Source organism: Poromitra crassiceps (assembly GCF_964638095.1).
Source record: "Poromitra crassiceps genome assembly, chromosome: 7".
NCBI classification, from domain to species: domain Eukaryota; kingdom Metazoa; phylum Chordata; class Actinopteri; order Beryciformes; family Melamphaidae; genus Poromitra; species Poromitra crassiceps.
This window is the reverse complement of record NC_139628.1, coordinates 48,574,093-48,586,408: the sequence shown is the minus strand read 5'-3', so window position 1 is coordinate 48,586,408 and position 12,316 is coordinate 48,574,093. Positions and strand designations below refer to the sequence as shown.

Here is a 12,316-nt window from a genome sequence, read left to right as displayed (position 1 = left end):
GTTTCCGGGGCTGCGATGTCATTCTTCTGCTGCTGCTGTTGTTTTGGTGAAAGTAATGCAAAAGTAGTGCAATAAGTAACAAGTTACTCTACACAGACAGTAATATTGTAATGTATCTTATTACTTTCAAATGAAAGTAACTAGTAATATGTAATATATTACATTTTGAAAGTAACTTGCTCAACACTGGTCACAAGAAATGAAGAACGCTTTCCAAACCCTAAAGCAGTCGCTTGTCACCGCACCAGCCCTCGGTCTCCCAGACTATCATCAAGCCTTTCACTTGCATGTGCATGAAAAGGAAGGTTTTGCCACAGGCATCCTTACACAGAAACATGGTTCACATTTCTGGCCCATAGCCAGGCACGGACTGGATAATCGGGCACGTCGGGCAAATGCCCGGTGGCCTGGCCTGGCCTGGCCTGCAAAAAAAAAAAAAAAAAAGCCGCCTACTGGTTTACTAGTGGTTTTATTACTTTATTCAGGGTTAAAGTGGGTGCATCTCATTGTAAAATTGGACTCGGCCCAAATTGGGCTTCAAACGGCCCAAATTGGGCTTCAAACGGCCCAAATTGGGCTTCAAATGGCCCAAATCTGGCTTCAAACGACCCAAATTGGGCTTCAAACGACCCAAATTGGGCTTCAAACGGCCCAAAGTTTTTTCGGACGCCGGCACACGCGTCGGCCCGTATCGGCCTGGTCTCCTTGGTATCTAATGCCCGGCCTGAATTATAATCCCAGTCCGCCCCCCTGCCCATAGCCTATTATTCTGTGAAGCTGTGTTTCTGTAGCAGGTCATCTGCCACCTTGTTTAAGATCTATAGCGGCAGTAGCCACAATGATTGATAAATCATCCCTAAATGTTTGAGGCCATGAATGCATAGTATATGCCCCGCCCTATGACCTGGCCTGGTCCCCATTCTTCATGAAACACACCGACTCCGACGAAGACCTTCATAGCACCATCATGTGACTGCGTGGACAGCCAGGTGCATTCTGGGGCTCCAGGATGTTTCCATATTAGCAAACATTAAAAGTTGATATTATTGATTTAATGATTTGTTTTATGAATATAGGCTACTAAAGTGGATTTGTGTGATTTTGAAATGGTGCATTTGATTGTGATATGTGCCCCTCTCTGTCTCTCTCTCCAGCCGCCCCCTTTATTTTATGTGTGCCTTAAGGCCATGAAATTAGATAACTACAACTGTATTTAAATTTTCATTTTAGTTGTTACATTTGAAAATTTAACAATAGGAGGGGCTGATAGGTAAAAACTTAAATCACATTAGCCTTTAGTTGGACAATCACTAGTTATTACTATATTCGAATACATTTTAATTTAAGTTACACATAGCGAATATAAGAGCTAGCGAATAAGTTCCGGTGAGGTTTTTCAAAGTAAAAGAACGATTCTGCACAATTATATAGCAGACAGGGGCGATTGAAAAATGATTATTTTCTGTATGACAATAACTGTTTCAATAACATTGAGAACGTTCTTCTCAGTATCTTAAAGATAAAAGCTGTTCACTGGAGTGCATAGCCTTTACAAATTGGACACTGGACAGGTCTGTGTTCAAAGTGGGAGCTTGCCAAACATATGCACACGCTCGGGTAGACCCCCTCTATCACATCACACTCTCAGCTAACCTCAGGAGGAGTAAAAAAAACATGGCAGGCCGTCAACCCACCCAGAGGTCACTCATATTGTCATTTCTGTACAAATATTGGACACTGTACACCCCTGTGTCGAAAGTGGCAGCACAAACGATATATGCATGCGCTCAGAAAGACCTCCTCTATCACATCACACTGTCAGCTAACCTCGGGAGGAGTAAAAAAAAATGGCGGCCTGTCAAACCCACCCAAACGCCCTATGGTGACATTTCTGGACAGCCGTTGGACAGTGGACACCCCTGTGTCGAAAGTGACAGCACAAACGATATATGCACACGCTTAGGAAGACCTCCTCTATCACATCACGCTCTCAGCTAACCTCGGGAGGAGTAAAAAAAAACATGGCAGGCCGTCAACCCACCCAGAGGTCACTGATATTGTCATTTCTGTACAAATATTGGACACTGTACACCCCTGTGTCGAAAGTGGCAGCACAAACGATATATGCACGCAACAGGTATGCCAGGTCGACAGGACCCTGATGAAGCTGTTCTATAGCGCCTTTATTGAGTCTGTCATCTCCTTCTCTATTGTTTGTTGGTACGGTAACCTCTGCACCAAAGACAAGAACTCCCTCGGGAAGATAGTGAAGACGGCTTTAAAAATAGCCTGAGTCCATTTTAGGAGCCTAGGTCTAATTGTTTGGCTGGTAAATATTAGATGAGTGCATGAACAACTAGAGACAGAAAGCAGGTATAACCATTTCATGTTCATATCACATTTTTGTGTTAAAACATTAAGTAACTAATGCAAGACAAAACACAGTCATTCTGGAAATTCCACGTGTTTCGTAGGGTATGATCGGTTTTTATTGACAGATTCAAATTGTTTCCTGAACTACCCCGTCCACTAAATGTTGATACAGGATCGGCTATGTATTGTTACCGCAGCCATTGCCATACAGCATATTAATTATTTTATCTGATAATAACCTCAAATTCACATGTGATAATAATATCCCCTCTTGATATTTGTATTTAAGCATATGCCTTATTGAACATTGAGATATCTCTCTCTTTTTTTCACCCTTTAGATCTGTGTGCCAGAGCTCCTCCCCCCCCCCCCACAGGTGTTCTCTATGGCACTGATGACACTTATGTTTGTACATAAGGCATACATTTTACACAACTAAGCTGTTTTCCCACATGCGCCTTTTACCGCTAAATGACCGGAACGCGGTCTAATGCCTTCATGTGTGAAAGTTGTTGTGCCGGTATAAGCGCGACCCTGTCGTCGCGGACATTTCACCAGTTTCGAGCCAGTCAGAAGAGCGGTATGTGCGATAAGGAACACAAATGTAGAACGGGTCCAGTCATTTGCCGCGACACCGGTCCTTCTCTCATGTGCGAGGTGTACACACGTTGCTTAACGTTCACTTCCAGCGTGCATCATCTAATCATTCGCGCACATCAAAGCAAACTACTTCCACATTTCGCTTCGTGCATTTGCTTTCTCTACATACATACAAGCGTTGGGCAGCTTGCAAGCCACTGCCATTCTCGCTGTGTCTGTCCTGTTTGGCTGCTGCGAAGTGCGGAGGACTGGCCTCTCTCGAGCAGAGAGGGGAGGGGGGAAATCGGCTGTGTTTATTATGCTGGCTTGACGCTGCTCTTAAGTCAAACGAGTGTGATTTATTGTGTGACAACCAAACTTATTTCACCATGGAGTTTTGCCGACCCCCAAAATAAGCTCCCTGTAGAAATGGTCTGTAATGGCCCACCGTCAGGCCTGTTCTTGGGGCAATTGATGCCCACGAACCAACGCGCCAACGACGTAATGATGATGACATCATCAATGATGACGCCAGAGTTCACCTGTGAGGTCATCAGCGATGTCAGGCAGTCTAGGCTGACTGTGATGGCAGACGGGACTTTACGGGGTCACCGATGATGTCATACCTCCTCGGACGTTGTGACATCACCAACGATGTCATACACCAAATGTGGGGATATATTTATACAAGGTGTTCTGTGACGCTGTATTCTACTTCATAATGTCTTCCCTTCTGAGGACCGACATCTCTGTGGTTCTGACCGAACTCCTGGTCACTGGCTGCCTTACAACCAGCCAGGTCCCGGTCACTGGCTGCCTTACAACCAGCCAGGTCCTGGTGACTGGCTGCCCTGCAACCAGCCAGGTCACGAGTGGTATTCCTTCAACCGCGTCCGAGGACCGACATCTCTGTGGTTCTGACCAACCACTGCCCGTGAGCCCTCAACTACGATCCAGCACACTTCACACATCACCCGAGGCAAGCACACAAGCTTCCTTACAAATTGGTCCTTCGAGCCGGATCAGAGGACTTGCGATGCTCAGAGATGGAACAGGAGTCAGGTGAGCTCGCTCTGGCCACGGCACCCCACCGACCAGAGGAGCAATCCCTTCCCCAGCAGATCACATCTGGATACAGCACGAGTAGTAGTCAGGGGCCAGACCCCCTACACTCCCACCAGACGATCCGATCGGGGCAGGAGCTCACCCGCAGCCATCAGGAAGATCGACTCTACGCCGATCTAGCTCGAGAAAAGGCTGAGTTCGACGCTACGATCGCGCACCAAAGGGAGACCAACCGGGACATCATCAAATACCTCGAGGAATCCCAGCACACCGGTAGGTCCCATCAAGCTTACCGCCAGTCAAGTCCGGACAGCGACGCCTATGAATCCTGCAGCCCCAACCGGGAGACACTGGAACAGACCAGGCCAACCCGGTATCAAGAAGTCCGGCCCCTTTCCCGGGCAGAGCCCCGGCCAAGGAGCCACAGCCATAGTCACAGGAGTCATCATCATCAGGGCGTAAGCCATCAGGACGGAATATCTTCGGCCCAGGCCCTCGCCCATGACCAGGAGACCCCAGGCGGGTATGGGTCAGCCCGGTACCAAGGGGTCCGGCCCTCTTCCCGAGCAGAGCCTCGGTTGAGGAGCCCCAGTCACTCTCACTATCATAGCGCTAGCAGTCACCGCAGTCACCATAGCGCATCGCGACACTCTAGCGCCAGCTCACGGTCAACCGTACGTTCACACGCCTCCTCCCACTATTCCTCCTCAGCCCAAGCGGCAGCCTACGAGGAGGAGATGGCACGATTGGCGACCGAGAGCCTTCGCCGCCAACACGCGGAGGAGGAGGAAGCTGATGAGGAGTACGACTGGGCCCGTGCCCGCACCCCAACCCACTGTCTCACTCGTGCCCCGCACCCCCCAAGAGCAGGGCCCGGTCAGCAAGGCAGCTCCAGAATGCACGGCCCGAACTATGGAACCCCCTGTTCCAGAGCCAATGCCACCAACACTCCCACCCAGCACACGTCCGGCGACAGAGGTCGCCGACCCTGAGTACCAAGTGGAGTGCACCTGGCATGGCTCCGCCGAGCCCGCCACCGGGATGCCCTACCGCCAGGTGGGTATGGCGAAGGCTGAGACCAACAGCCTGGGGCACGGCCAGGCGGCCGGCATCAACCCCCCCAGGATAGCCGGAGCCGAGCGCTGGGACCCCCCCAGAGGGAGGGACCAACACTCCCGACTGCCTATTCCTCAAATCCCCGACTTCAGTCGCCCTGACCCGCAGCAATTTGCGAGCCTGAAGTACGCGCTGGAGAGCGTCATAGGAGGGGACTACCCCGAGCGCTATAAATTCCAGATACTGATGGAGCATCTGAAGTTCGACCAGGCTTTGCTCGTGGCGCAGGCCTGCGCCAGCTCCCCCCAGCCCTTCACCAGCACCATGGCGGCCCTGAACGAAGAATACGGGCAGCCGTACCAGCTGGCTGTACGACGGCTCCAGGAGATCGAGAAGGGGCCCAATATCAACGGTAGGGTCCCCAAGGCACTCAAGGACTTCTCCCTGACTATAAGCACGTTGGTGACCCAGCTAGAGCTGGCGGGTGAGGAAGGGTACGGAGAGCTAGCCTGCGGATCCACTGTCCAGCGCCTGGCGGACAAGCTTCCCCCCCCGAGCTATGCCCCAGCTTCCGCCGCTTTGCTGACGCGAGCAAAGTATCAACCCCCAAACTGCCCGACCTGCGAGACTGGTTGGTAACTGAGGTTCGGGCCCAGAGAGACCTAACCGCCCGGAGAGAGGGCGCCCGCCAGAGCAGGGACCCGCAACGGGACCCCTGGCCTGCTCTCCATACTTCGGTCCTAATGACCAGCGAACGCCGTGAAGCCGTAAGGAAACCCACCAGCGAAACGGCCGCCTATCTAGCCAAGAGGTACTGCCCGTACTGTAATAACCGCGAGCACTCACTCAACAGCTGCGACCGCTTCAAGTCAATCGGCGTCAACCAGAAGCGAGCATGGATGCGGGCCAAGGCAAGGTGTTGGCACTGCGGACGGGATCACCGCGCGCCGGAGTGCGACCTAGCAATGCGATGTAGTACCTGCAAGGGTCGACACCTCCTGGCCCTGCACGAGCTCATAGTGCCCACCCCAACCAAGGACGCAAGGGACCCCAAGAAGTCCGAGCGGAGGAAGCCAAGAACGGGCCTCGAGCCCGATCCCCCCAAAGGGACGGATCACCCCGCCCACCCAGATGGATCAAGCCACCCTCCTCCCCGGAGGAAACTGGGGGGAGGGTGTACTACATCGGGAAACCGCCATGGGAAAACCGCCGTGTCCTCCTTAAGGTCTGCAAGGTGGTGATCAAACATGGGGACCAGAGGCTGGACACATACGCCATAATGGACGACGGGTCAGAGCGGACCTTGCTCTTGCACTCATCGGCACAGCAGCTGGGCCTCACAGGCCAGCCCGAGGATATGCCCCTGCGGACGGTGAGGCAGGAGCTCCAGATGCTCCACGGGGCGGCCGTCTCCTTTACTGTATCGCCAGCAGGGTTTCCAGAGCAGACCTATCACATCGAGAGGGCCTTTACGGAACCCAACCTTGGCCTGGGCGAGCAAACTTACCCCATTACCGCCCTGCAGCAGAAATTCCACCATCTGAGGAATCAATGCCCCTCCATCAGTTCGAGAGGGTCCATCCCGCCCTGCTCATAGGCTCAGATCACCCCGAATTGCTGAAGAACCTGGAGCTCCCGCGTACTGGCCCCCCTGGTGCTCCAATGGCAGTCCGAACCTGTCTCGGATGGGCACTGCAAGGCCCAATCCATGGCCATAAGCACCCTCGCCAAGAACAACCCTGCCTCTTCACTAGCTACGGGGCCCCACCGGCAGATCTCTACCAACAGGTCGTGAGGCTATGGCAGATGGACGTGCTCCCTTGGCGGAGCGAGAAGGCCAGCATGAGATCGCGACAGGATCAGGAGGCCATCACCTGCTTGGAGACCAGAACTCAACGGGTGGAGATAGATGGCATACGCCGCTATGCTACCCCCCTCCTACGCGTGCAGAGCTTCCCCCAACTGCGGGCACAAAAGGAAGCTGTGCTCCCCCAGCTCCGAAGCACGGAGAGGAGGCTTGCCCGAGCCCCGGAGCAAGCCGCTGCCTACACAGCAGAGATACAGCGGCTGGAACAAGCCGGCTACGTGGCCAAACTGGAGCCTGGGGCTGAAGACACGCCGACCAGCTGGTACATCCCGCACCACATGGTTGAACACAACAGGAAGCACCGGGTGGTCTTTAACTGCTCGTTCCTGTACCAGCGGGTGGATCTCAACAAACTGCTGCTCCCTGGACCGACATTGGGCTCCCTGCTGCTCCCCGTTCTCCTGCGCTTCAGGGAACACACCGTTGCTGTAAGCAGCGACATACGGGGGATGTTCCACCAAGTCAGGCTCCTCCCTGAAGACCGGCCCCTCCTCCGCTTTCTGTGGAGGGACGGCAAGCGTGAAGAAAGGCCTACCGTATACGAGTGGAGGGTACTCCCCTTCGGCACGACGTGTAGCCCGTGTTGTGCCACCTACGCCCTCCAGAGACACACCCTGGACCATACCCAGCCGGGGGACGTTGCGAGGGACTCAGTCCTCAAAAACTTCTACGTGGATAACTGTCTACAAAGCGTGGCTACCGAGGAAGAGGCGAAAGCCCTCATTGATCAGCTACGGACTACCCTCGCACATGGCGGTTTCGAACTACGGCAGTGGGCATCGAACCGCCCCCCGATACCATCCGCCACCTGCCCCCAGAGGTCAGGTCCACCAGTGCCGAGAAGTGGATTTCCCAGGGCCAGCCCGACCAGCAGGAGTCAGCCCTCGGTCTCCAGTGGCACTGCCAGCAGGACACCCTCTCCTACAAGTCACGGGCAGTCAGAGTGGACCAGATTACCATGCGCTCTATCTACAGGGTGGTCGCAAGTCAGTACGACCCCCTCGGGTTCCTGGTCCCGTACATCACAAGAGCCAAAATCCTCATACAACACCTATGGGACAAGGAACGGGGCTGGGATGACCCAGTCCTACCCGAGACACTGCTGCAGGCTTGGAAAGAGTGGGAGGACGAGCTACCGCAACTGCAGAACATCTCCCTACCGCGATGCTACACTGGCCCTGACATGGACAGCCCCATCGGCAGACGGGAGGTCCACGTGTTCTGCGACGCATCTGAGCAAGCGTATGGGTCAGTGGCGTACCTCAGGACTGAGGGTCCCAGCGGACAGGTGGAGGTAGCCTTCCTCACGGTGCGGTCGAGAGTGGCTCCAAAGAAACAACAGTCCATCCCACGTCTAGAGCTGTGCGCCGCCTTGACAGGAGCGCAAGTGGCGAAGGTACTCAGGACGGAGTTGACAATCCCCATCCAGCGGACTGTACTATGGACCGACTCGACCACCGTCCTCACCTGGCTGCAGTCAGAGTCATGCCGCTACAAAGTGTTTTTATGCACTAGAGTGACGGAGATCCAGGAGCTCATGGCGGACAAAGGCTGGTGCTACGTGGACACCGCCCAGAACCCAGCTGACGACATTACGCGGGGAAAGCCCCTCTCCGCACTCACCACCAGTGAGTTGGGGTGGCGGACCCCCCTTCCTCCGTCTCAGCCCAGATCACTGGCCAGAGCTGCCCCAGCTCCACACCACCTCGGACCATAGTGAGGAGTTGAGGAAGCCAACCTACTGCGGCCTCATGTCGGTTCCCCCCATGCCGGCAGAGCTTACGACCTTCGGTGCCCTCATCGAGGATACCGCGAAGGCGCTGCACGGGGCGGCCGGCGAGGCGCTAACAGCTGAGGACTATAGGAAGGCCGAGACTTCCCTCCTCCAACGAGTCCAGCACGACTGCTTCCCGGCCGACCTCACGCAGTTGAAATCCAACAGGCCAGTACTGAGAGGTAGCCGCCTCCTCACTCTGGCCCCAGAATACGACGAGAAGACTGAGCTCATCCGTGTGGGAGGTCGCCTACGCCATGCGAACCAGCTTGACCCGGAGGCCGTCCATCCAATCGTGCTTGATGCTAAGCACCCAGTCACCCAGCTGATCATAAAGGCATTCGACGAAGAGCTGCATCACCCCGGCCCCGAACGAGTCTTTGCTGAGATACGTCGGAGATACTGGATCCCCCGGGGCAGGGAGGCTGTTCGCCGGTTCCAGACGGGCTGCGCCGAATGTCAGAGGTGGCGCAACAGGCCCGACATCCCCAAGATGGCCGACCTGCCTCCAGCACGGCTGCGCCTACATCAACCCGCCTTCTTCTCCACAGGAGTGGACTGTTTCGGTCCCTACCTGATCAAGATAGGACGAAGGAGCGAGAAACGGTGGGGGATACTCTTCAAGTGCATGACAACACGGGCCGTGCATATTGACCTGTTATCCAGCCTGGACGCCGACTCCTGTCTCATGGCCTTGAGACGGTTCACCGCTTGCAGAGGCAAACCCTCCGAGCTGCTATCTGACCAGGGGACCAATTTTAAAGGAAGCGACCGCGAGCTGCGAGAGGCATTCGCAGCCCTCCAACCAGACCTAAAGGCACAGCTTGCCCCCCAGAAGATCACCTGGAAATTCAACCCACCAAATGCCCCTCACTTCGGCGGCTCAAGATTCAAGATTCAAGATTTTTATTGTCACTCCATGGTACAAGTATCACGTGTGAAATTCTTGTGCTGAGGACTCCGTTTACAACATAGTACAAATGTGACAGGGCATATGAGTGCAAAAACAACAAGAGACACAACAAGCAATAAGGCAGTATAGTGATAAGACAAGTCAGAGACAGTGGCATATTCACTGCACATAGGTGCACATGTCATGTGCATACTTTAGACGTGCTTAAACATTTTAAATTCGGCGTAATCGACATACAGGTGCAAATAGCATATTCCTTATTAAACATACAATTAAACTCAGCGTTTTAAATTCGGCGTATTTGACATACAGGTGCAAATAGCATATTACTTATTAAACATACAATTAAACATTAGACATACGTTATGGTAGCAGCTACAGTGCGGTACAGTACGGCTACTACACTATTTGTGTATGTTAAGGAGTCTCGTGGCCTGCGGGAAGAAACTGTTCCTCAAGCGATTTGCGCGTGCTTTTGGAACCCTGTATCTTCTCCCTGAGGGTAACAGGGAGAACAGGCTGTTGTGGGGGTGGTTTGTGTCTTTGATGATCTTCAGGGACCTCCTGAGGCACCGCTGTTTATACAGTTCATGCAGTTCTGGCAACTCACTTCCTGTTACGTGCTGGGCCGCGCGTCTCACTCTCCGTAGCGCCCTGCGGTCCATGGTGGTACAGTTCCCGTACCAGGTGGTGAAGCAGCCAGTCAGCAGGCTTTCAACGGTGCCTCTGTAGAAGTCCGTAAGGATTTGATGGTGATTGGGGGGTGTGTGCCCCCCCCCTCCTGTAGTCTACAATGATCTCCTTGGTCTTGGAGACGTTCAGAGAGAGGTGGTTGTCCTGGCACCATTGTTCCAGGGCCCCCACCTCCTCTCTGTAGGCCGTCTCGTCGCCCCCCGAGATCAGCCCCACGACCGCTGTGTCGTCTGCAAACTTCACGATGGTGTTCGAAGTTTGAGTCGCCACGCAGTCGTGGGTGTAGAGGTCGTACCAGAAGGGGCTGGAGACGCACCCCTGGGGCGCTCCTATGCTGATAGTCAGTGGTGAGGAGGTGAGGTTGCCCACCCTCACCACCTGGCGGCGGTCTGTCAGGAAATCCAGGATCCAGTCGCACATTGCTGTGTTTAGTCCCAGATCATTGAGCTTGCGTACCAGCCTGGAGGGTACTATGGTGTTGAATGCTGAGCTGTAGTCCACGAACAGCATTCTTACATAGGTGTCCTTCCCCTCCAGGTGGGACAGGGCGGTGTGGAGCACGTGTGCTACTGCATCCGCTGTGCTCCTGTTGGGGCGGTATGCAAATTGTAGCGGGTCGTGGTCCAGGGGGAGTGTGGGGCGGATCTTTGATATGACCAGCTTTTCAAAGCACTTGCTGGCTATTGGCGTGAGGGCTATTGGGCGCCAGTCATTGAGGCTGGTCACTTTTTGCTGCTTGGGAATGGGGATGATTGTCGCTGCTTTGAAGCAGGAGGGAACTCGTCGGGGGGGGGTGGTGGGAGGGGAGGAGGAGGGGAGGGGTGGTGAAGGAGGGGAGGAGGAGGGGAGGGGTGGTGAGGGAGGGGGGGGGGGTGATGGGGGGGAGGAGAGGGGGAGAGGGGTGGGGGAGGAGGGGAGGCGCTCTGGCAGAGGGGTCGAACCTAGCGTAGAACGCGTTGAGTTCGTCCGGTAGGGTGGGTGACGTCCTGGGGTTCTGTCGTTTCACCTCTTTGAAGTCTGTGGCAGCATGGAGCCCTCTCCACAGGTGTCTGGGGTTGTTAGTGTCCAGTTTTGACTCCAGCTGCCTTCCATAATTTCTCCGTGCTTTTTTTATAGCGGTCCGGAGGGCATATTGTGCCTGCTTGTGTTGTTCTGGTGTGCCAGAACTGAAGGCGGTGGTCCTGGCGTGAAGGGCAGCCCTGACGTCGCTGTTGACCCAGAGCTTTTGATTTGGCATTATTTTGACTCTTTTTGTGGGGACTATGTCGTCGGTACACTTCTTTATGAAGCATGACACCGTCTCTGCATACTCGCCCAGGTCTCCTGCAGCTTTGAACTCCTCCCACACCACTTGGTCAAAGCAGTCCCTCAGGATGTCGTCTGATTGGTCTGACCAGCAGTGGGCGGTTCGGAATGCTGGGGGCTGTTTTTTCAGTTTTTGTTGATACCTGGGTACGAGTAGAATGGAGGCGTGGTCCGATTTGCCGAAGGGGGGGCGGGGGACGGCCTTGTAGCCATGGCGGATGTTTGAGTAACACTGGTCTGGTCTGCTGGGAGCAAGAAATTCGCTTGGTGAAGCAGGCCTTGCAGGTGACGCTTGGGGCACAGCCGGTTACGGAGGAGGTGCTCAGGACGTGCTCATCGAAGTGGAAGGAATCCTCAATTCTAAACCCTTGGGCTACACCTCATCGGACATCGCTGACGCCGATCCGATCACCCCTAACTCATTGCTGATTGGATGGCCCGACGCGTCTCTCCTGCAGGTGGTCTACCCTGAATCAGAACTTCTGAGCAGAAGACGCTGGCGCCATAGCCAGCTCCTCGCCGACCATTTCTGGAGGAACTTCATTAAGTTCTACCTTCCTGGCCTTCAGGCCCACCAGAAATGGTGCACCGAGAAGCCAGACCTGCTCGTTGGACAGGTCGTGATGATCGTAGACCCCCAGCTCCCGCGCGCACTTTGGCCGATGGGGACAGTCACCAAACTTTCCCCGGG

At 54.5% G+C, this 12,316-nt stretch overlaps 1 protein-coding gene across 1 annotated transcript in view; it reads left to right on the top strand.

The window, feature by feature from the left end:
* LOC310779671 (olfactory receptor 1496-like) overlaps positions 1-5,009 on the top strand; it is a gene marked incomplete at its 3' end in the record, with an annotated part of 8,748 nt that extends 3,739 nt beyond the window's left edge. Inside the window, exon 2 of the mRNA XM_083640172.1 lies at positions 4,134-5,009. Within this exon, the coding sequence (XP_083496298.1) occupies positions 4,134-5,009 (876 nt within the window). The remainder of the gene's footprint in view (positions 1-4,133) is intronic.
* Between the last annotated feature and the right edge of the window lie 7,307 nt (positions 5,010-12,316).